At 38.9% G+C, this 25,640-nt stretch overlaps 1 protein-coding gene across 2 annotated transcripts; it reads right to left on the minus strand.

The window, feature by feature from the left end:
* Positions 1-1,888: 1,888 nt before the first annotated feature.
* On the minus strand, positions 1,889-25,383 carry sack1c (scaffolding CK1 anchoring protein C). Of its 2 annotated transcripts, XM_042510835.2 has the most exons (6): positions 25,080-25,381; positions 24,290-24,918; positions 19,508-19,675; positions 16,413-16,537; positions 7,138-7,374; positions 1,889-6,122 (listed from the first exon to the last, which is right to left on the minus strand). In XM_042510835.2, the coding sequence occupies exons 2-6, from the start codon at positions 24,797-24,799 to the stop codon at positions 5,309-5,311; spliced, it is 1,854 nt and encodes a 617-aa protein (XP_042366769.1). In that variant the 5' UTR covers positions 24,800-24,918; positions 25,080-25,381; the 3' UTR covers positions 1,889-5,308. The 2 variants fall into 2 exon arrangements, with proteins under 2 accessions (XP_042366769.1, XP_042366777.1); XM_042510843.2 differs by having other exon boundaries at positions 1,889-6,119; positions 24,290-25,383.
* Between the last annotated feature and the right edge of the window lie 257 nt (positions 25,384-25,640).

Consider the following 25,640-nt stretch of genomic DNA (forward strand, 5'->3'; position numbering starts at 1 on the left):
AAATTGAAAATAAAATAAATAAAATACAACCCACTGACATTATTGAAAACATACATTATAAAATATACATTATATAAAACTAAAATAACACAAATGTAGACAAAGTATGAATGATGTTAAGACTCCTAATCATGTAAAATCTAAATAAAAAATAAGAAAATAATAAAAAAAAAAAAGGTGATCCTTAAATTCAGCTGTTTTCCGCGCATTGCCGGTTTACATGGCAACAGAAGGAGTTATGTTTAAAAAAAAATTACACTCTGGAAGCCAGTTTCAAAAGTTTGCATTTTCAGGACCCCAAAACGCTGTAGATGAGTGAATGAAAGTCCAAACGGCAACAAAAGTTGAATGCTTCATGCATGAACCGTTGATTCTGCATGAACATGTTTAAATTTGGGGTCGCTCGCAGAAGTATGATGTTGATAATTATTCATGCATGTAAACATGCAGAAGCTGGTGATGGCCCAGTGTGACCAGTTTAAAAAAAGCAACTTCCATCTGTCTTTGTTTTTCTGTCTCAGGATTTATTTAGGAATGATGGATTTCTGGCATGTGGTGACATCATCATCCAGTGTGGTTTTGGGACGTTTGGGACGCTGTTATTTGGATGCACCATTGTTCATTCGGTGCATCTGTCCTTGAAGTTTTTATTCTGTCACATTGTTCCTGAGGCGGCCTGTGACCTGATGTCTGGGCCAAATTTCCTGACAGGAAAACTTTCTGTGGAGCAGCTCAGAGGGGAAAAGTGATCCTTAAAGTGCCTGACAACACGGGTGCAAACACTACGGCATCGCCTCACTGACCTACGAGAAACCACAAGATGGTCTCTGCATCATTTATTTATATTTAATCGGAAAAGTAATTTTTTAAAAATAGAGTGGAAGGTGTTTGATCAATTCAAAAACTTATTATTTCAGAATATTGATAATAGTTTCCATTTGCAGCTGCTATATTATTGGCAGTTGCCATTTTCTTTTCTAATTTAAGAAACATTATGATGGGAATGTGATTCGTTCAGCAGGTATAAACACAAGTATTGGAGACCTTAAAGGAATACTTCACCTGCAAAATGACTATTTGTATATATTAGTTACTCCACAGTGAGCGGAGAATCCAAAAAAAGGTGAACATCCTTTATGAATTGACCTAATCGGGGTCACACTTTAAACAACAGCAAACCAACATCATTGGATTATACACGAGCTGTTCGAGTTTGAATGTTTTGATATAGTTTTGCCGTTAAATGTGAACCCTGTTTACTTCAGTTCATTAAGAATTTTTTTTTTTTTTGGATTCTTCGTTCACTGTGGATACAGAGCAAAAAAAACCAAAGCTTTCTTCACAAATTGATGATATTTAAAGGGTCATTTTGTGGGCAAAGTATTACTTTAAAATGACCTGTTGATGGCACTACGCTGAAAAATCAGTTCTGAGACGTTGCCCTTAAAACCAAAAAATGTGAACCTCATGGTGGCATTAAAGGATAATCACAAAATTACCAAAGTCATCAGGGTGCATCCTCTGGGCACCATGAATATCTGAACCAAATGTTAACACAATCCATCCAAAATTTGTTGAAATATTTCTCTCTGGACCAGAACTACTGTGACTAAAAACAAAATATCTCTGTGAAATTTTAAATAATTTTTTTGTTGCTATTTTAGTCAGGTCGTACAGATGCAGTCCCTCACGGGCATGCTCATGGCATTTTTTTTAAACAAAATATCCATTATTTTAGGGATCCTTTTTAAAAAAAATAAATAAATAAAAGCCTGTTTTTATCACCCTTTTAAGAACAAAAATGTTTTAAATAAAGAAATGTTTTCACTTCCTTCTCCAATGAAGACAATCATCTTTACTGCGACACAACATCTACACGCGACAGCTCTTAACTTCAACTTTGTTTTATTAAATCCTCAAGCATTCATCTTACAAATAAAAGACCAACTTTTAACACGGAAAGTTCACATTCTCCAGTAAACAACATACTGTAAAAATAAAATAACAGAAACAAATCCATTTAAGGAGCGTTTCTGCAACAATAACCCAAAATTCCTGACAGTCCGTTCATGTATTATATACAAAGTAATGTATATTAATCGGACAAACGTGAGACATCGATGAATCGAGCAAATGAGCGGTAAACAAAAACACACTCAAAATGAGAACACATATTAAAATGTTAGTTTGCTGTCAATCGTTATTGCTCAGGTAACAGCGGTAAAAATCAGCTTTCCATGGCTGCTGCTCCACGCTGAGGAGTGATGTAGCCCTGTGGTGCTGTGATGAAAAACTACTGTACATCAGCACAATTCATCATAAAAATTCCTAAAACATTATGCAAATAATACAATTAGCATTAACTGTCTCTACTTTGTTTTAATTAATTACCTATATACAAATATACATATCTGAAAAAAATGCTGTTTATTGTAAAAAATGTACAATATGACAAAACAATCCTCTGAAACTCATTTTAAGGGCATAACAGCAAAATTTGACCCTTTGAAACAAGAACAAACTGGCTTGATTTCTTTAAAAAACATGGGAAGAAGCCAGTGAGAAATAAAAGAAGAAATTACCCCCCAAAAAAGAAAGGTAAATTAAGACAAACAAGTAAATGGCCTAGAAAAGCATTTTAAATTTGTAATGATTCTATAACATAATTTCTAAAAATGGAATTATGATAATAAGAAATATAATTTTCCCCTTCTTTTTTAAAATTTTTTTTTTAGTCCACTAATTTCTTGCAAGTAGTGAAAATGTATTACCAGGTTGCCCATTGCCTTTCCCCCATGTTTAAAATAATCACAACAAAAATTTGTAAAAAAGGGAAAAAGTGCTAAAAAAATTACAAGAATTTTGCGACATTGTTCTTAATCCTTAATTAGGATAATTATACAAAAGTCATGTAGTTTTCCCTAGTTTTTTACAAAATAATTTTCTAAATCTATTAATTTCTTGCGATTTGTTAAACATTTCTTACCATGTTGCTCATCGCCTTTTTTTTCATGTTTTTGAAAGAAATCACAATTTGCTTCGGGTTCAAGAGTTAAAATACTTGCGTAAGGCATCTGAAAGCAGATTTCAAAGGATTAAAAGCCAATTCTTTCAACAGACATGACAAACAGCATCTTCTCTGGTTCTCATCTGCTGTTGAAGAATCCGCTCCACCTGCTTTGCCTCAGTTGTTTTTTCAAAGCCCTTCACTTTAAACTTGTTCACCTAATTTCCCAGAATTGTAATCAAATACAGCTCCGAGAATATCACTGCATGCAGCACTTCTGCCAACAGCAAGCTGTGTTCCCTGCAGCGACAGCCGTTTCAAATAGGCGTGTGTGTACCTTTACTAACACTTATTTAAAGTCACTGGAGATGATTTTTCTGTAATGTGATTGTAAACCTTAAGGCAAGATGATAAAGGCACATCTCATACACTTATAATACAGGAGTGTTACTGGAATCATCGAAACTAAGATAAACTGACAGAAAGAAAGAAAGAAAGAAAGAAAAAATTGGTATTACGATATACCAGGGTACTTGGAAATCCTAAAGGTATTTTTTTCAATACCGTCATAAATACAGGTGCTCCTCTTTCTATTCAATTCACTGTATCTAGTGCACAGCACGCACCACCAGAGCTCAGTCTGTTGTTTCTACTGGTGGAACATGTGGATGAGCTGAAAGACACAGCGACACCTATTGGTGGAGGGGGAAATTACAGGACTGTAAACAGCCGGCGGCCAGCAGGCAGAGAGATCATGTTTTTTTACAAATAATTTTGTGAATGAAGGATTTATTTGGACCAAACTGGAGCTGGTGATTGTTGGAACAGTGAGCTTACTAACTAGATTACTAAAAAGATTAACCAAGAAAGTGTGGGAGAGTTTCATTTTGTTTCTGTTGAGCTCGAATTCTGTTTAGTTCATGATGAGTTAACGAAGCAATTAAGTCTTATCAGTCTTTTTTGACTGAGAGAAAGTTGCATTCAAAAGGTGTACAGTTTTATTTCTGTTGAATAAGGAAAATACGTGTGTAAATATTATTTTTCTTAACATTTTGTGGGGTTCTATTGTGTATTTCTTTTAGTCTGAAAAGGGGATGTTTGCGTTGCACACCCCGCTGAAAATTCAGGAAGGTAAGAAAAATAACATACTTCCATTATTAATTGTCCGACGCCCTTCACTGATGACCCATCCGTGATTACAGCAGTAAAAAAAAACTGGTGGAAACGTGGGCTGGTTCTCTAGATAGCACCAAGGTTACAAGTATCCTAAATGGATCAGGTAAAAAAACTAGAGTAAAAACTTGGTGGAAAAGGGGTAAAGAAGTCCCGACTGCACCTCACATGATAAAAGAGGCAATGTGGTTTCAAGAATCTCAGAGAAAAACTCTACAAAAAACTCCACAACGTGGATGCAACGGCTCCATTTTCACCAGGAATCACCAAACTGAGGAAGAAGACTAAAAAAAACACAATCCATGGAGGCTCCAGGTGCTTTATCGAAGGCAACTGGGCTTGTTTGAGTTTCTTGAAGATATTTCGAAAAACACAAGCAAGAATTACCATGACCTGGGTGACTGAGAATCTTCACCAACACGAGTCCATGGAGACTTTTCACCACGGGTTGTAAGGATGTAATAAAAGAGAGAGAAGTAATGAAAAGTTTGGAAGAGAAAGTTAAAAGGTCCGTTTCCACTGCAGGAACTCTACAAGAGTTTCATGGGGTCTTGCCTGGAGATGTGTGTCTCCACAGCAGAGACCACCCCTGCAGGACAATTTTCGAGATAGGTAGGTAGGTACTTCAGTGTGGTCCCTCAAAAACTGCAAAAACATTTTTAATGTTGAGTTCACATGATGTCTGAATAGTTCAAAACTTTCCCATTGGGAAAAGTCACATGAACGGCCTCTCATGTCAGAAAAACAACTTGGAAAAAAAGTCAGTGTCTGGTCCATGGTGAGAAACTTCATGTACGGAGACAGCTATCAACCTCTTTCAGCATTAAATGCAGCCCATCCTCTTCATAGCTTCAATGTTGCTCCCACTTTATGACCTCAAAGCACACAAACACAGCAACGTCGGAAGAACAAATTCCCAACTCGGAAACTCCGACCTCCTGACATCACAGCATAAAACACAGCAGACGAAAAAGAGGATGAAGAATGATTAAGTTTACTCTGCAGTCCAGTGGGTCCTACCAGGGACCTACACTGCGACGAGTAGAAAGGCTGCGAGGACCGACTTTGACGTCGTTCACCGAGTTCCCGCAACGGAAACATGACGAAATATAACTCAATGAAATCCAACTAATTGGTGGTCTTGAGCTCAAAGCGACTGTACACCTGCTTGGATTTCATCTTGTTGTACTGGTTCACCAGGTCCAGCTTGCTGTGGCCCAGCGTCATTCGCTTCTGGTCCTGCCGGCTCATCAGCACGCCCGGCGAGGGCGGGGGCGGCGGGCTCTGCTGGCTCTCCGGCTCACCTTGAGAGAGGTCCGGTCCCCCCCAGTGAGGGTTGCCGTGAGGGGATGGCGACCTCCGGAAGTTGTAGGTCTCCTTATTGGAGGGGGGCAGGAAGAGGTCCGAGAGTTTGTTGAGGAACTGGTTGGAGGAAGTCCTCTGCTTGGAGGTGAGTTTGGTGTCATTGACCGGGGACGGCGTCTGCGTCTTGGGGTTCAGGTTTGAGTTGGGGGCGCCGGGGACGAGCCCGGAGCTGTGGAACATGTTCGGTTTGTGGTCGTACAACCCCATCGCCTGGAACTTTGAAGAGGTGCCGCCGATATTTGACCGCATGACGTCCGCCGGGTTGGGCTTGTTCCACTCGATGCCCATTTGCTGACCATAGGGCGGCGGCGGCCGATCCATGGCTGGGCTGTGATTGTTCCCTCCGTTAGCAGAAACTCGAGTCTGAGGAGTCGGAGTTTGTCCTCCGACTCGCTCTCCGCTTCCGCCTCTCCTCTCAGGGCTGAGGTGAGGTTTGCTGTTGGGCTCCTTCTTGTCATGACTTTGAGTGACCTTGTAGACGGTGTTAGGGGTCATCCCGGGCGCCGCCTTCACACTGGACACGCTGTTACTTGATTGGCTGCTGGAGTTTTCAGAGCACTGCCTGTCTCTCTGCCTGCTGGAGGAGGGGAAAGCAAACATTAGCATACCACATATTTTTAAATCAGTCAATAGTGTATTCTGACGAGGACGCTAACCTCGCCCTGGTTCCCTCGTCAAAAGTCGATGTGACCTTTCAGTTGGATTTTAGATGATTGCAAAAAGATTTGCTCTGTGACAAATGTTTAACTCAATGAGATAATTTCCACAAATGAACACCACTTTGAGCTTTGAAGCCTAAATACAATCAGCAGAAGTAAAAAGCTAACGGTCGCATTACTTAACCCTTTGAGACCTGGATCGACATCAGTTTTCTGCATTCAGGTGCCTTTCACCAGCGTTTAAACCTTTTCAAACATGAGCAATAGAGTTGATTTCTTTAAAAAACCTGAAAAAGGCTATTAGAAACTTTGCAAATTGCAAGAAATTCATTTAAGAGAGACAGAGAATTATTAGAATTTTTTTAAAGGCAAAAATACAACAAAACTTTATTTTAAAATGATCAGAATTATATATTTAAAATTATAATTGTTATTATTCATATACGCATATTATTTTAATTTAGCACTTCTTCAGGTCATTTTGCTGTACTGTTAACAGCACGGTCATGCAAATATTTCATTATAAAAAGTGTTTTTTTAACAACTAAAGGATTCTATTGACAGAAACGTGGTCAGAGGGGTTTTATTTTGAAATGGAGACAGGAGTGTTGAGGATTTTAGGATAATTCTTCAATTTTAGGACATTTCTTGGAATTTGGGACTTTTGGGGGTTTTAAGGATGTTTTGAGGATTATAGGCAGTTTCTAGGATTTTTGGACATTTGGATTTTAGGATGTTTCTAAGGTTTTCAGGCGTTTGAAGGATTTTATGAATTGTATTGGATTTCGGGACTTTCGATAGCTTTTAAGATGTTTGTTGGGTTTTTGGATGTTTCTAGAATTTTAGGATGGTTCTGGGATTTCAGGACTTTTTTAGGACTTTATGTTTTGATTTATGTATTTATGTAGGGCTTTAAGTAACTTGGCTTCGTACCTGTCAGAGAGTATATCCATCCCCAGGACCGGCCCGGGCCCCATGCCCATGCCGGGGCCCATCATGGCTTGGTATGACGGGTAGTAGGGCATCCCCTCCTCCTCTGGGTTGTAGAAGCAGTCGATGATCTGCGAGTCGGCGTACAGACAGCGGAACTCGCGGTCGAAGCTGTCGGTGATGCGACCTGAGAAATGCATCACCATGTTGCTGTGCACCTGAGCCGACAGCCAGGTGAAACTGGAGAGGAGACAGAACATGAGAGCGTGAAGCCAGCGAGCGGCACAGAGAGATTCAAATAAAACTGTATTTTCAGTTCTGCTGCTTCAAAATAAAAAAAGCAAAGACAGGGAAGAAAAAAAGCGATATTAATATTAAAATGTTAAATAAGCTTCTCTATGAAGTATATCATGAATATTTAACCCCTCACTGTAAAATCTGACAAGTTGATCTTATTGAATCTTGGAAACCGACTACTTTGAAAAAGTAAAGTTAGAATCACTATCGATTTTTATTTGTGTTTACTTTATGTCACAGTTAAGTTTACTCAAAATTTAGCTGCTTTTATTTAATTTTGTGAAGCTTTTGCAACTTTAAAATGACAACTGGAATTACCTTGTTCTGTCTAAGTGTGAACTTCAGTAAGTTAGTCTGACTTGATCATGATAAAGAGGATTTTTACCAAAGATGAAGTTTGGAGATCTACAACCAGCACAATACAATAATAATAATAACAATAATAATAATAATAATAATAATAATAATAATAATAATAATAATAATAATAATTTTATTTTATAGATTTTATTTATAGAGCCCTTTTCAAGAAACTCACTTTACAGAGGTAAAAAAAAGAATAATATTTGATTAATATTTTTGTTTTGTTTTGTTCTGTTTTATTTTATTTTTACTGGTTGTTGATTGATTGATTGATTAATTGGTGAATTAATTTTTATTATCTTTGATTACTGTTTTTTAATACAGCTAATTTTTGTATTACCATTAACATTATTAATATTTTTTCACTTATTAATTTTATTGATTACTTTTATTACTATAATTTTTTAAATCACTGTGTTTCTGTTGAAATGTAATGTTATGTTGTGGTGGACCCCCTGGGGATTTTTTTAAGGGGCTTCAATGCATGAACAGAAGAAGAGAGGATTAGTTTTATATGTAGATGAAGGACTATTTATAACACATTCAGGGCTGAAGACTCGGACACCCAGGCCTAACGACGACGCTGACATCACCAACCAATCAGGGAGGTGACCGGCCTGCATACCTCTACATTCAGTCTTGGGTCATAATAATGTTTAGCGTGTGTGCGTGTTGGTAAAAGTGTGCAGGTGGTCTCACAATCACGAGAAGGTAGAAATTATGAAACCTAACTGTGACTTTGACTGAGAGCCTCTCGGCTGTCTGTGTAAATTATCTGCGTCCACCTCCAGCTGATAAACCTGCAGATCAGCCTGAACTATTTCCTGGACGATGATGAGTCACTGCAGTGACTCAGCTTATCCGCTTATCTGCCAGCAGCAGCAGACGACAGGTACACGAACACTGGAGACGAGCAGAGGACGCAGGCTGAGAGAATATATATATATATATATATATATATATATATATATATATATATGATAGCTGGAAATGTCTGACTTCAAGGGAAAGAAACTCAGCAGGTCTGACGCACGGAGGACAAAAGACAGATGACTGCAACCAAATATTTTCTCTTTAGAGTAAAGATGAATGAATCCTCAACTGAATGGATTTGTAGTCTGACGTATGAAACATCAAGTTTTAGACAAAGTTGCTTTTATAATAACATTTTGGATATTTGAGAGAGCAGTGTGTAGGGGGGGTGTCAGCTGGTATTGAGGACTGCAGATTACAACAGCAGCATAAACTTCTCATTAGAATACCCCTGTGTTTATTATTTAGGGAGTTTAGTAACACTTTCTATAAAGACTACATCTATAATGCATTATGAAGGCATCCATAGTGATTCATAATGTTCATAATGCTTTATGGCTACAGCCATGAACACATATAATGCTTACTGATGCACTATATCAACATATAAAACACAGATATAACTTAAAATCTTATGGATGCTTATAAACTAGCATTATTAATACTTACACTGCATGAAAATTAATATTCTTTACTTCTCACCAAAAATAAAACAATAGGATGAAGCATAAATTGTTATCAATGCATCAGTATGTACTTGACTTTACTTGACAAATACAATGATAACTTATGATACTGCATGGACTGTTATAGCATACGATGAGTCCACACTACAGCTGATTATCGATGTGTGTATAGGTGACTATAGGTATTTATAATGCATTATAAGCATTATAAGCCCTGTCAGTCAACCTCTAGCGGACTGATAAGTTGAAGCTGATTTAAACCAGTAAAACACTGAATAAAGTAGTTTCATGTTGCAAATAAGTATTTCTCTGATCTCTTTAACCCTTTAGGGCCCGCTTTAATATCACACACACACTTGTAAAACGCACTTTTGAAAATCAAGCTTTAAAAAACATTATACATTGATATTATTTTTCTATTTTCACTATGTTGATTTTAACCAGCATCAGTCGTAATCATGAATATCACATATTGATTAATTTTCTGAATTTTAACCCATTAAAGGCCAGGTTTTTGCCATGATGCAACTATGTTTTCAGATGAAAAAAAAGACAAAAAATGAATTATTTTCAATATACTATATGCTAAGCAGAGTATTATATATATTTTTCATTATCACAGCCTGAGATATGTTCGTGATTAGCAGCAACATTGTTTCTTATACATGATTATTTTTGTGCAGTGTCAAATATTCACAATCATATTGCTCTGCACAGAAAATGCCCTTTTCAAAATCAGGCTTTAAAAAAATACAATAAATTAATATTATTTTCTACTTTCATTTAGTTTATTTTAAAACCATCATCAGTCCTAATCATAAATATCAAATATTTATTTATTTTCAGAATTGTAACCCTTTAAATGCAAGGTTTTTGGCATGATGTTACTATGTTAGATGAAAAAAAGCACACACGCAAATGAATTGTTTTTTATATACTAAATTCTAAGTGGATTATTATTATGGTAGCTGCTGACAGTCTGGGATATGTCAGTGATCAGCAGCTACATTGATTGTGACAGGTCACCTAGTGGAAATAGCATGTATTTCCTCCATATGCCAAATATGGTCAAAATGACCTCATCAGGTAGAAAATAGTCAAAATGACAAATTCAGAGTCAAAAGCCCAGAATGACACCCAGAAATAATACAAGTCCTGTTTTTCTGCTTTGATGGCTGTGGGATCAAAAATGTCAGTTTGAATGGAGCATTTTTTTACCTTAATTTTTTGATCTTAATGTATTTTAGACTTATTGTAGGAGCTGAGCTGGAAATTCACTGATTAAACTAAAATACTAAAATAATAATTAAACAATCTGGCCAATATTTATGCCATATGCATGAACACAGACAAAATTATCATAAAATAAAGGATGAAAAGCGTGTAAAAAGCACCAAACAGTCCCTAAGGGTTAAATCATTTTGAAGCCACTGAAGGCGGGCAGCGCTGCAGGAGATGCATGCTGGGACTCTGAGTGTGCTGTTATGGAGCCAGGAGGAACCTGCAGGACGACTTTCCTCTGCGATAAATCACTCACTGCTCAGATATGTTGCACACAATTCACCTCAACATAAATTTCAGGTTACGTGGCGAGGAGGAACTGATCCGAACACGCCTTCACGACAAAAACCATAAATCCTGAAGTTGTCAGGGAGAGCAGAGAGTCTCTTTACAGGTCTGCCATGTAAAATCCAGTTTCCCTTCAACTCGGAGGTTATATATAATGATCTGGGAGTCATATTTTCCCAGTCAAGATAAACTCTGCTGTTTCCTTGAAAAAATTCACATCTATTGTATTGCATAACATTAAACTTGTCACTGTTCTATCTAGTAAAAATATCAAACAAGCTCCATTCAGCTCTGATTAAAAACAACAACACGGTCAAACATATGTGAAAATAAATACTTGGAATATTCTTGGTTATACTTGGTTTTGGGAATTCCCTGTTAAGCAAAAGAAGCATTCTATAGACCTTTATTAAATAAAATATCCTGCATTAAATAATGTAATTATAAGCAGATAAAGGGATGTTTTTCAGTTTTTATTAATGTAAAGAAAAACATGTATATTATTTTTACCATTTTTTATGTTTTGGTTTATTTCATTTTTGTTTTTATTTCTTTATAAATGTATTTACATTATCTCACACTAATAGAGTCAGCATAATTGGTGTTATCCAAACAACAACAACAACTTTTTTTTTTTATGGAAATCTTTTTAGGATCTTTCTGTGAAGCATTATTATTATTATTGTTATTATTATTATTATTATTATTATATTTTGTGTTAAGTTCTTTATTCTTCTCGTCTTATTTGCTTTTATTTGTATGGGTTTTTTTTCTGTAATAGCATTTTTGGTTAGTAAATTCTGTTTTAAGTGTGTTCTGTAAATCATGTTGTTGTCGTAAAACATTTAATACCTGTAAATAAAGTGCTTAGAAACACTGAAAAGTACGGGCTGAAGCACAGCCCAAAGAGTACACCTGCCGTGTGTGTTTATTGGTATTATCTCTGTAAAATATGAAGAAGTATTTATTTTAAATTGACAGATTATTGCTGGCATTATCTGATAAGAGTGAATCAGTGTTTATTATTTGCTTCTCAAACACAGTAATCAGTGGTGAACGTAGCGGAGTGTATCGGCACTCCCCGGGTATCGAAGAGCAAACCAGCGTTTTAATCAGAGAGATGAGGACGTTTGAAGATAGTGTAGGAGGGAGGCGGAGGTGCGTTCAGGTGATAAGACAACATTTGCCTGGACTGAGCCGCTTGGCGCCGACCCAAAACCTCGCCCTTCATTCCACAGCCAGCAGGTTTGATAGCTGCATGCCTGCGTCGACCGGTGTTTCCTCACACCTGAAACTACACGTACTTTAACATTAAAAACACTCTGCAGCCATCGGGCTGAATCTGACCATCAGGAGACGATGAAATAATTACAAAACGACCTGATTGGACGAGTTTGACTCAACAGGGGAGTGGAGAGAGGAAATGAGTCCTGCAGGTAAAACAAAGGGCGCAGAGAGGATTAACCCTTTAAAAACCTGAGCAAATTGGCTTGATTTTTCACAAAATATGGGAAAAAGGCAGCTAGTAACTGTACAAGACAGGGCCCAACAAAATAAGCAGAAAAATATACAACAAAATTACCTGAAATTAGCAACAAAAACAGGAAATGAAAACAAAATAACAAAAAAAGAGTTGATTTTAGATATATTACTTGAATATTATTTTACGTTACATTATTAATTAATATATTATTACAATAATTTAAATAGTTTTCTTTTATATATTTTGTTTTTTGTATACCATTTCCATACAACTTTTAAGTTTGCAATATACCACAAATAAATTTCCCAATCAACATACACATCCAAAGACATAAATAACCAACATATCTGCCAAAATAAATACATATAGAATTAATTATATTAAATATAGTTTTCTTGATATTATTGCCTAGTTGTGTGATATTTTTGTAGTTATTCTTTTTAAAGCTAATTTTCTTGTAAGCTTTCACCTCATGCCGACTTCCTCATCGCCTTTTTTTCCCGTGTTTTTGACAGAAATTGAACCAATGTGCTCGCGTTTCAAAGGTTTAAATGCTTATTAAAGATGTCTGATCCGGGTTTCAAAGGGTTAAGGTGTGTGGGTGGTGACACGCCTGGATCAGATGATACACAGATGAAAGAACGCCTTTAATACAAACTCTATAAACGTCATTGTTGATGTAAGCTGCTGGTTGGACGGGAAACTGACTGATCCCGCTCAGAGTCTGCCACAAAACATGAGTTCAAGCAAAGGAAAAGTAGGTTTTAAAAAGACATTAAGATGATATTTACACGTGCATGATTTAACTTGAGATTTTTGTTTTGTTGTGTATGTTTTTTGGCTCATGACTACAGGTGGTTATAGCTGTTCGTCTAGTTTAGACCGATGATGTTTCTGGGAAGGTGCATTTTGAGCAGCTGTGGTGTGTCGTTTGTATTTGGTTTGTTCGCCAATTATTTTTTTAATTGGCTGTTTTATGTTTATTTGAGTAAGATAGTTATGAATGAGACTTTTTTTCTTAAATTTTTATTTATTTTTTAAATGTATTTTATTTTTTATTTTAATTGGATGATTGATGGTGAATTAATTATTATGATCTTTTCATTATTATTGCTAAAGTAGTCATATTTCTATATTATCATTCATATTATTTTAATTATTTTTTGGCTGACTTATTTTATCTATTTTATTGAGTACTATATTATCAGTTTTACTGGTTGTTTTTGTTGTAATGTTGGGGAGACCAGCTTGATGCTTAGGTTTCAGCTAATGGGGATCCTTATAATAAACAATACGCAAAAAATTAGGCCGCCACTATAAATTCCTGGCAAAGAAAAAAACACTTTTAAAAAAGTCTGTAAACATCTTAAATAAAAGTATGATCCACAAATCTACATGAACACGATGCCACTTTGCACACATTAGTACATTGTAATTTTTGGTCTATCGAACTTGTTTGTATGACATATTTATTCTGTTTTTAGAAACACATGCCGTATGTTGAGCCATGTCTAAAACGATTTTCTGTCTCGACATACAATAAAGTTTCTCTCTGAATCTGAAAGAGTTCGATGCAAACTGAAAGCACAGATGGGCTCCAAAAATCTCCACAAGAAGCTCCAGAAGTTCACACTTAACAAAAGAGTCTTAAAATGCCAAAAAATAAAAGTACTTTCATGAGGTTAAAACAAAACTAATCTTCTCTTTCTAATGGGAACAGAATCAGCAGCGTTCAGCGAGGCAGGAGATAAATAACACACACACACACACACACACACACACACACACACACACACACACACACACACACACACACACACACACACACACACACACACACACAGTATGTGTGCACCAGGCCTGGCTCTAGATGGCTTTGATTGGGGGCAGTAAAAGTTGCTTCTCTGTAATATGAGTTACTTTTCAGGACTATATTGCAAAATGTTGAATGGTTTTATGTTTTTATGTTTTAGGGTTGGAGGATATTTGGGACTTAGATCTGACTTCAGTATGGAAATACTGGGAGATCCTCCCCCAGGAAACAAGCAAACAAAAAAGCCAGAATAAGCTCAGTTTTGTGCTTTTTTTGTGCACAGTGGCAGTGATACTCAACTTACGGTCGGCAGGAAAAATCTGGCCCCTGATAGGGAGCCAGGAGGCCCCCCAAAACTTTTCTCACTCACAATAAAATTCAAGTGCTTTTAGTCTCCAGAAGGTGTCCGAGTGCATAAAACAGCATCAAAATAGAGCTTGCTGATCAGAAAAAGTGTCAGTGGAGGATCCCCCACACCCCCGACAGAGGACACAGCTAATGTCCTAAAATCCTAGAAAAATCCTGAAATCCTAGAAATGTCCTGAAATCTTCAAAAATGTTCTAAAATCCTACAAACGTGCTAAATCCTAGAAATGTCTTAATTATGGCAGCAACAGGTGTCGACTAGCTGCCCGGCAGCGTTTAACAACGTCATGAAAGTTTTCGTACGGCCACATTACAAACTGATGCTGCCCGGCGGCGTTTCATGCTGTTGGCGTCGGTATCTGACGCTGAAATCATTTAGTATTTGACAAGTTCAGACTGGAAACAGGCTGAACAAATACACAAAACAACATAAAAATAAATATATAAAAAAATAAAACTTTTCTTTTTTATTGCCTTTTTTTGGAAACATTCTTTGATGTTATATTTTATGTTATTTATGCCATGTTTTATCTCTTTATTCACAGCCCTTTGGTCATCTCTGATGTAGAATTTCACACTCAGTGCATCTCTAGTTGACTCACAAATAATTTTGATAATTAATGAATCTTTCAGTCTGCTGCTGGTCGTCATATATGATGATATAAAGAGCAATATGAACACATCTCCACGGGCTGAAATCATGACGAGCAAAATGATTCATCAAGAAAATAATCTTGATTGTGAAAATAATCTTTAGTCTCAGCTCTGGACTAATGTTTTATCATCCGTACTTGTGCAAAAAAGTAGAAAAAAATCAGTGAGAGCGAGATTAAATCTTGAGAGTCCCGTTTTTTACTTTCTGATTACATGTCGGCTCAGGAAACATTCCTCGGCAGCCTGCTGTGGTTCGGAGACCTCCTTCTCATTACCTTGTTGAGCGTGTCGCTGTAATTACAGTTATTACTCAGGTATTCTCATAATATTTTAAAACACCAGCAACAGCTCCTCGCCGTCACAGCGAGGCCTCTTGGCTGCACAACGTCAGCATTGTTGCAAAGTTTGTGCGTGCGCACACATTTGCAAACTCACGGCGGCCTCTGACCTCGGCCGGCTTCGTCCTATGACCCGCTGAGAGTCGTGCTTATCGGAGCGGTGCGCACACTCTGCTGCTGTTATTTACATTCTGATGTGCTGCATTAAATGTCTGAATGTCTCCGTCTGAAAAGTCCACCTACACGTCTTTTTTTTTTCATTGCAGGCTTCTTAAATTGCTAAAACATTATGCAAATTTGAAACATCCTGACAGTTACACTGCAAACACCACATCCCACCGCCGCGTGCCTTTAAAGTACGAGTACACGTCCCTGCACCTTACAGGACTGTTTGTGCAACACACACGTGAACGGCATAAAATAACTTACTAATAAAGCTCTTTTCCTAAAGTTATTGGACTGAATGGATCAAAGTCTGATAATATCGAGTCATTTTGGGGCGATAAGAAAAACGTGTTTGTTTGTGGTCGTTTTCCTAACAACTGTGAATCAGGAGAAGGCTTTTAGAGCGGACGTGTGCGTCACATGACGCCGCAGTCGCCTCACAACCCTGCGGCGCTCCTGCGGCCGGCGACAGTGATTAATGTCTGCACACTTGTCCATTGTTTGTTATGTAGTTTACCGTTTAAAGTCCACACTCTTTCAAAAGTGGGCTGAAAGAGTGAAGGGGTTAAATACATGCTAAACGATTCTTAGTGTGTGTGCGTGTGTGCGTGCGTGCGTGCGTGTGTGTGTGTGTGCGTGTGTGTGCGTGCGTGTGTGTGTGTGCGTGCGTGTGTGTGTGTGTGTGTGCGTGCGTGTGTGCATGTGTGCGCGTGTGTGCGTGTGTTGCTAACCTGTATGACCCGGCGATGACCTCTTCACAGTCAATGATCATAAACTTTTCCAGGACCTGACCGGTGAACTTCTTGCCGCTCTTGGTGCAGTACGTGTCCCCACACACGCTGCGGATACGCATGTTCTGCAAACACACACACATTTTACTGTCAGAGACACAAACACACACACGGAAGCTACGAGAAGAAATTCAGTGTTTCAGTGACATTTATAAAAGTATTTCACTGCTGGATGTTGGACAGATGGACGTTTCTGAAAACTGAACTGTCTCTGCAGTAAAAAGACACACATACTTGTGAAATCGATGCTACATGAGCAGAGAAAATGATCACAGGTAGAAAACCTACAACTACCAGAATGCACTGCACCACACCAGACCAACAAACGCTCCTGCTGGTGGGTGACATGAAACGAACTCGCAGGTGTGAAACAATGACCGCCAGCTGGCAACAAACGAGCAGCTAAGGGCCGATCACTATTTGAGGTCTCTTCAGGTTTTTCAGGCATTTCAGGCTGCAACAATCACAAAAATGCTCGTGAAATCTGGAGGCACCAATATTTCCATGGAAACAGAGCCAGCCTCGAAAAAAGATTTTCTTATTTTGAGCACAAACTGCCCTACAATATAAACACATGTTGATTATGTTTTCTTTTCTTTTCGTATTTATTAATTCATTTATTTAAACTTTTATTTAAGACTCTGAAAATCAATTAAGGGAGAACCTCATTTTCAATGACGCTGAGCACAAATTAAGACATTAAAATTGATCAATAAGCAAACAAATAACAGTTAGAATAGAAATGAAATCATACTAAGCAACTAAAAATAATACTTTATGATAGCTAAAAATAAAAATACAGAACAATAATACACATATTATGGTATAGATGTATCTTTAAAACTTTACACTTAATTAAAACAAAAACTGAAATAGGGCATTTAAACAGCTGTAATGGTGGCAGAGCGTCCAAATCGTTTTTATCTTCCTCTCCAACAAAGTTCAGTTAAAACACTTCTTTGTAGCAAAAAGCTTTTCTTATGCAAACTTGCTGGTGCTTTGCATTTTCATCTCCCTCCACTGAGTCGGCGTTTGGTTTCAGGTCATTTTTGGTGCAGTAATAAAATCAACATGCAGACATTTGATATTTGCATGGGACAGATGATTCACCACAGTCACCTGCCGACGACACGACGGTTTTGTGGTGCTGCTTTGAGAGCACGCAGTGTTATTAAAGGGACGGTTTCGTTTTTGGGTTGTACGTATCCATACACAGAGTATTACAAACAGCAGCTGTCAGTCAGGCAGCCTGGAGTCTGACACACAGCAGCACACACTCCAACTGATATTGATTTTTTGGGTGTGACTTTCTTTAGGAGGTTAAAATTTGTTTTGTTGCTGACCCCAAATCCACAACAGCCTCCTTCTCCAAACTCGGAGCGTGTCGACTGACATCTACTGTCAGTAATGCCACTGTCTGTGGATAAAGACCCCCGACAGCCCCACTTTTCAAAAAGAAAAAAAAACAAAATTGTCCCTTTAAACTTTCCTTCATGGTGAGTTTAAAGACACTCTGACATCCCAAATCTGTGAGTCTTCTTCCCAAACAGACGCACAACAGTGGTGAAGTCACACATCAGGTAAGAAAAATGACTTTTTAGGATGTGACTTAAATTATTCTTGGGTGGAAAATATTCTGCTGCCCTCCTCACAGACTCAGTTTGTTGTCTTTTACAGCAATAAAAAAAACGCACCAAAAGGTTAAAACGACAAAGTGAATGATGGAGCCAGCAGACAAGAGGACACTGTCCCACTGTAGGATCCAGCTACACGTTAAGCTCTACCTTCCTCCTCTGTAACACTCCGGTGTGACTTCTCGAAGTTAGCTGCAGAGACAGCCGTACTGAGGCTGCTAAATACTCTTTCAGGCAAAGATACATACATGTACATAAGGTGCCAGAGTGCATAATGGCATCAAAATGGAGCTTGTTCATCAGAAAAAGTGCCAGTGGAGGATTCCCCGCACCCCCGACACAGGTCCTGGCTGAGGCCCTGAAATCCTAGAAATGTCCTAAAATCCTACAAACGTGCGAAAGTCCAAGTCAGTTCTAAAATCCTAGAAATGTCTTACAATTTCTAAAATGTCCTCACTCATAGAAATGTCCTAAAATCAAAAACATTTCCGAAAATCCAAGAAATTACCTAAAATCCAGGCTATCCGTCTGTCTCACTGCCCTGCTGTCAAACACTCAGCTGTTTGATCCGCGATAATGAAACACTGTGGAAGCAGATATAATTCAGCTGTCAAACACTCAGCTGTTCTAGAGTCAAAGTCATTCACTGCATTTGGTTTGCCGCGGCACTATTTTTATTAACATTGCCTGTTGTCTTTCAAAACATGGCTGTAATGTGTTCAATCGTCGACGACGTCTAATATTTCAATCGATTTATGTCGTTATCGTTTTTTCACCCAGCCCTAGAAGAAGGCAATGACCAACTCAAGAATAAAACGACCCACAAATTTTCCAGAATTTTGTGAAAAGTATAAGAAACTTATTTGACAATAAGTTTTAAAAAAAAAACCCTAAACAAAAAAGGTAAGAAGTAAATAAAAAAAATTAAACAATTACAATAATTTAAAAATAAAATTAATAACAATAATTAGAAATATAAATATAGTTGTTTGAAAAATGTCCCTAACTTTTTTTTAAAATATGTTTTTAGATCTACTAATTTACTTTTACAATTTGTGGGACATTACGAGGTGCCCATTGCCTTTTAAGCAATGTGTCAAAAATAAATCAAACCAATTTGCTCAGATTTCAGAGGTTTAAACACTTGTGAAAAGCGTCTAAAGGTAACACAAAAAGTGATGTCAATCCAGGTCTGAAAGGGTTAAACTCTGGCTGCACAAGCTTCAGAACGCCCTCCTTTGCCTCCTGCATTATCTCACAGATCATCAGCCTGAAGTTATCTTTTCCATCTCTGCAGCAGAGCTTTAACTCGGTCAGTGTGGACACCGTGTCCCCGTCTCTGTCCCCGTCTCTGTTCGAGCTCTCTGCACAGAAATCACGTAAGTGAAACTTGGTACTCACAGTCATGTGTGAATTCTGGATGTCGAGCGCAGAGCACATGTCTGTGAAGTAGTGGAGGTTTTTCTCGTCCAGCAGGATGTAGACGGGGACTTTGCGCTTGTTGGACGCCTCCATGAGGTCACACAGCAGGTCCACGTCCGTAAACACGTCCATAACCAGCGCGATCACCTGGAGACGCGGGAAGAGAGCAGAGACGTTAGCGTGAGAGCGGGCCGCTTCGTGGCCCCAGCTCAGAGCGCACTAACGGGCCCCTGCGGACGCAAACAAACCACTGAGGGGATATTTACAGCCGAGGAGAAAAATCATCACAAAATAATTCGCCAAGTCATTAATGTGTTAACTGACAGACACTTTTACTGCTTTTCTCAGTTTTATTTCACTACTGATTTTACATGTTTTAGGGTTAATCTGACGAAATATTTTGAAGATTTCAACATGTAATCTTCAAAATTTAGCAAAGAATCAAAAATCTAACGAATCGATAATAAAATCTTCAATTTTTTAATTTCCAAATCATTTTTTTGAAGGCATTTCAAAGGAAATTTAAGACCAAACAGTTTTGTGTACGAAACTGTCAAAAAAACAAAACAACCATGAAACAGCATTAATGACTTGGAGACGTAGGGGCCAATTTCCCACATATATTAATTCTAACATAAAAAAACACTTTTCTTTGGTGCTGATAATGTATTAAAAAAATGTTACCAATTTTTGAGATTTTACAATGCCATGTCAGAAAAAACGATTCACAAAATTCTGATACCAATGTCTTAGCAATGACTAGATGCTTCTGAAGTACTGATTTAAGAAATTAAAGGTTTAGTTGTTCATTAATGAACTTAATGACTAATAAGACTTTTCGTGGGAACCCTGCCACACAATTTTCACTTGCTCCCACACTTTTACAAGAATAAAAATATTAAGGCGTTCAGGGCTGCAACAATCCCCACAAAAATCTGTGAAATCCTGCAGGGACTGACACTTCCTGTGTGCTCTGTGCTTGACAGGAACTTGGTGACAATAGCAACTTGACAAAAACTTTTTGCTCTGGGACCCAAAAACAGGTTAATCTTGTTCCTAAAAAACAAGGCTTTGAGGCTGCAGTCATGTTCTTAAATGATTGAGTCATAAATCCTTACGATCAGAACTCGTCCTGTAAAACGTACCACAATCAAAGTGACGAGGAGAGCAGCCGGACCGAACTTCTACTGCGATGGATCTACTACGTCCACCATGTTTGTTTACTCTAAAGTCCTGTTTGACTGCACGAAATTTCGAGTTTGGAGAGTCGAGACTCTGATTGTTGGTGATTGTGTTGGTCATCTTGTTGCACACCGCACACTATAACAGCAAAACCGTTAAATCGCTCATTGTTTCTCGTCATGGTCCCTCACACTTTCGAAACCTGTTGAGATTTTGAAAATCTTTCAGTGCGTCAGGCTTTCCGCTGCGCTCATGTGGTGTCAGAAGGTCATCGAGAGCGCTCACTCTGCAGTCAGACTCTGAACCAGACAGGCATACAGACAAACAGTTTCACTGCATCTGGCTCAAGATGCTAAAAACAGCAAAAACAAATATATTCATCTGTGTACTTACACATATAAAAGGTGGTTAATACAAAAATAAATACATCAATTAACAAAAATAATAATTTGAGAATCGACTGTGCAAAAATATAAAGTGCAGTCATTAGATGGCAGCAGATGCTATTGTTTTTATTCAGTAAATATGAGGGAGGGGTTAGTTACTGTCAGCTCAAAGGGCTTATTGCAGAGGGGAAGAAGCTTTTGCAGAACCTGGATGTTCTGTAGTGAATGGACCATTTTTTTCAAGTTTTTGAAAGAAATCGCACTAATTTTCTCAGGGTTCACAGGGTTAAATACTTGTGAAAGGCATCTGAAAGTAAGAAGAAAGAAAAGTGATATTGCTCCAGGTTTCAAAGAGTTAAAGTTGTACTGGTGGAGAATAGCGGGCACATTAAATAAGCGTTTGTTCATCTGGTAAATCCTGCATGTGTGAGAGCGACGGACTGATGGGCGCAAAGAGAAATGAAGCCGGTTTAACTCACTGAACTTGATTCAGCAGTGCAGCAGTCAAAGCTCCATCATTGTTCTAATCTTATGCAGCGAGTGCACTGAAGAAGAGTGGACTGAACAAACGTGCAGCTCTGCTATCAGTGCATTCAGAGTGTCATCGGATCTGAAACCTGCTGACTCTGCACAAATGTGAGCTCAAAGCTGCGGCCATATCGAGACTGCGGCTCCTCCAACCTGTCGCATTTTCACGTTTTATGTCACATTTCATGCAAGGCCTGAACAGGTTTGAATGCATTTCATCTCTCAACTGTTTGATATCAGCAGACTCGGCCAGCGTGCATATAAAACAAGAGCGAGAGAAGAGGAAGTGTCTGTGAAGAGGTGACTCATGCAGCGTGTGCTGGACTGTCTGCCAATAAACCAACTCCGCTCCTTCTCTAGCTGCTGTGTGGTCACTTTAGTGATCATGAGACGATTCACCGAAATCCATATAAACTCAGAATTCTAATGTCCATGACCTCAGAGCTGCACATCACAGAGCTGAGAGCTAGTGGATAATATGAAATACATGACCTGCTTTAATTTTGATTTACAGCATCCAAAGTATCTGCCATGCTCAATAATGGATCACTGAATAGTTCTACTGGGCAAAGGACCAGGGGCCCTGGGGGGCCCCAGCTGGGTTTATGATGACATATCAGTCAATCAAACGACTACTGACAACGACTACAAAGACACGCAAAATGACTTCAACACTAACTACAGTGACAACAGAGAGACACACCATGACAACCAAGAGAGGCAAACTACCACAACAAGACAACACAGAAGAACTACGAAGAGACACAAAATGTCCACGAAGACAAAACACGACTGCAGAGAGAGATGCAAAACAGCTACAAAAACATGCAACCTGATTCAAAAAATGCAAACTACCTCAAAGTGAGGCACATCATGACACCAAGAGAGAAAAACTACTACGAGACACAAAACTGCAGAAAAACTCCCGAAACAACTACTAAGATAAACAAAGATACTAAAAGACTAGAGATGCAAACTACCATAAATATACAAAATGACAAGAAAACCACAAAGAGATGCAAAACGACCAAGAAGACATGCACAATGACTTCCAGGAACACAAACTACTGCAAACAACAACCAAGAGATGCAAAGTACCACAGTGAGACACAAAACTGCATAAAGATGCACAAAACAAGAGACTAAATATCCACAAAGACACAAACTTCCACAAAGACATGCAAAATGACTTCAAGTAACACAAACTACCATAAGAGACGACTACAGAGAGACACAAAATGACAACCAATAGATGCAAACTACCACAACAGAACACAGTACAACTACAAAGAGATACAAAACGACTACAAGGAGATGCAAAATATCACAGAGATACAAAATGACTGAAGAGAAACACAAAACAAAACACAAAACAACCAAAAACAGGCACAAACTACCAAAAATGCAACCTACCACAATGAGACAAAAAACTGCAGAAAGATGCACAAAACAAGAGACACAAAACGTCCACAAAGACACAAAACGACAACCAATAGATGCAACCTACCACAACACAATACAGTTCAACTACAAAGAGATGCAAAACTTCCTAAAAAGACAAAAAATAACTACAAAAGACACAAACTACAGAAAGTGGTGCACAAAGCCGCAAAATGTCCACAAAGACACCAAATAATACAAACTACCACAATACAACACAGTACAACTACAAAGAGATACAAAACGTCTAAAAAGGGACACAAACTACCACAGAGATACAAAGAGACTAAAGAGAAGCTACATAAAAACACAAACACATTTTGGGTGTCTCGCTGTTATAAATGGGGGTTGGGGGCCTTTGATGTGTCTGTGCCCGGGGCCCCGCTGTCTTAAACCCGCCCATGTTCACGCAGCCAGCAGAGATCAGAGTCAAACTTTTGGGATCTGTGAGTGGAGGTCAGCTGCAGGCTGACTGACAGAGCACGCCGCCGGCCTCGCCGCTCAGAGATAAGCGCTGATCAAACATGACTGTAGCAGCAGGACGGACCTGCTCAGGCCTGCCGCTGCGTTTGTTTGTAAGCAAACCAGGTGGAAACCTCCTGAGGGAGAAATGAACGCGCTCAGGCGGAAAAAACAAAAAACCACAAACAGACAACACGAGGCCTGATGATTTCTTCATCGTGTCATTTGTCAGCACGTAAACGCTCAGCTTTGATTCATAACCTGCTCACTGACAGTATTTTTATTTTAAAGGTTTAACTGCTGAACAAAAGATGTCTGTTTTTTACTGTAAAGGTTATTCTCAAAAAATACTTCTTCTTTTACTGTATTATTATATTACCTTCATGCTTTATAAAGCTTGTGTGTGCTTGACTTAATAATTATTTTATTTTTATACTGTCTTATTACCAGATTGACCAGAATGAAAAGTGTTATACAGATAAAGTTTAAAAAATCATTTCCGTCTCATAAATAATGAACAGTCCCTAATCACCTGCATTGACGTCATTTATTCAGTTGTAATCTCACTATGTAAATACAAACTTTTTGTCTTTTGCATATTTTTTATCAACTTTGTTTTACTTCTAAGTCTTGAAATATTGATCGATTTAAGGGAAATTAATTATTGTCGTATTCCAAACCCCCACGAGATAAAATACATTAAAAAAATAAAATAAATTACACATTATAAACTGAGATAATAACCCGCAGTGTGTCCTCTTACCTTTTTGGCTTTGTTCATGAGGGACCTGATGAGGTCTTTGACGTTGTGGGACTTGTCTCTCTGGAAGTAGATCTGCGTCTCTGACGGTCCGTACCTGGACGGGGTCTCGGGCCAGCCGAGCTCCAGCATCGGCGGCTCCTCGTCGGACATCATGGGGAAGTAAGTCCCGGAGGTGAGCTCGGACACGGCGTCTCCGTCCCCGAAGTCCCGGTCGTTAGGGCCGACGCCGTTGCTCTCGGAGCCACAGGTTTTGGCGGCGTGCTGGGTGATGTAGCGGATCTCCAGCGGCGACAGAAAGTTTAGCTCCCGCTCCTCGTTCAGGACGCGCCGGTACTCCTTCTCCCCGTGCTCCAGCAGCGCGTCCGTGGCCAGACGCGCCGCCTCGTTGTGGCTGAGCTCCAGCGTGGAGACCTGCCGCCACGAGGTCTTCACCTCCTCCAGCCGGGTGGCGAGCTTCCCCAGCGGCTTCCTGCCGGAGGTGGCCGGCCGCAGGCCCTCCGAGCTGATCATGGTGCCTGTGCGCTCCGGATTAACCCTCAGCTTTGATCAAATCCTCCAACGATCCTCCGGCGAAATGATACCAAGTAACCAAAAGCACTTCCGACTTTAATGCTGTTTTAGAAACATTACTGCGAAAAAAGGAGTCATTTGAGGAGGACTGGCAGGTGATCGCCGATCAATAATCTACCATCATGTCAAAACTCCATGTAGACAGCAGCTCTGTAGCTCTGTTTTGACGCTTTTATAGCTTAAATGTATATTTTACAGGTAAAAAGTCGCACTAACTCACCAGCGAGGCGCAAACACACAATATAAAGTCCGCAGCAGAGGGATTTTGGATCAGTTTTCGGGTCTAATCTCGGTAATAATCCAGATGACCGGCTGTAGTTTGTCCTCGGAGGCGCTGAAATGGTCCTCGCTTCTCTAGTTCCCCGTGATATCAGACAGGATCTGCAGTCCCAGGAGGCTTTTCAGCTCCAGAGACACCTCTTCCCCCACCGCGTGTGTGTGTGAGTGTACGTGTGTGCGTGAGTGTGTGAGTGAAGTGTGTGTTCTCTGCTCACCTGTTGCCACCTGTCCCGTCATTGGCCTCCGACGTGGACAGGCTCCTCCCTCCTCCTGCGTTGTCAAGCCAACCGGTTCACAACACACGAGCTCCTCCTGGTTCCACTTTTCAAAATAAAGTCCCCTGAGAGAGCGCGCGCACCTGTTTGATAATGATGGTGTTTTATTTTACAGCTCCACAATTTCCGCGTTAATAAATTCTTTAGGCGTTTCCTGTAGATTCTTAATTAAAATTAAATCTCGAGTTAAGAATAAGTAAATAATAATTCATTTTTCATTTATTTTT

The sequence above is a fragment of the Plectropomus leopardus genome, chromosome 2 (assembly GCF_026936395.1).
Source record: "Plectropomus leopardus strain MGB_pleo_1.0 chromosome 2, ASM2693639v1, whole genome shotgun sequence".
Lineage (NCBI taxonomy): Eukaryota > Metazoa > Chordata > Actinopteri > Perciformes > Serranidae > Plectropomus > Plectropomus leopardus.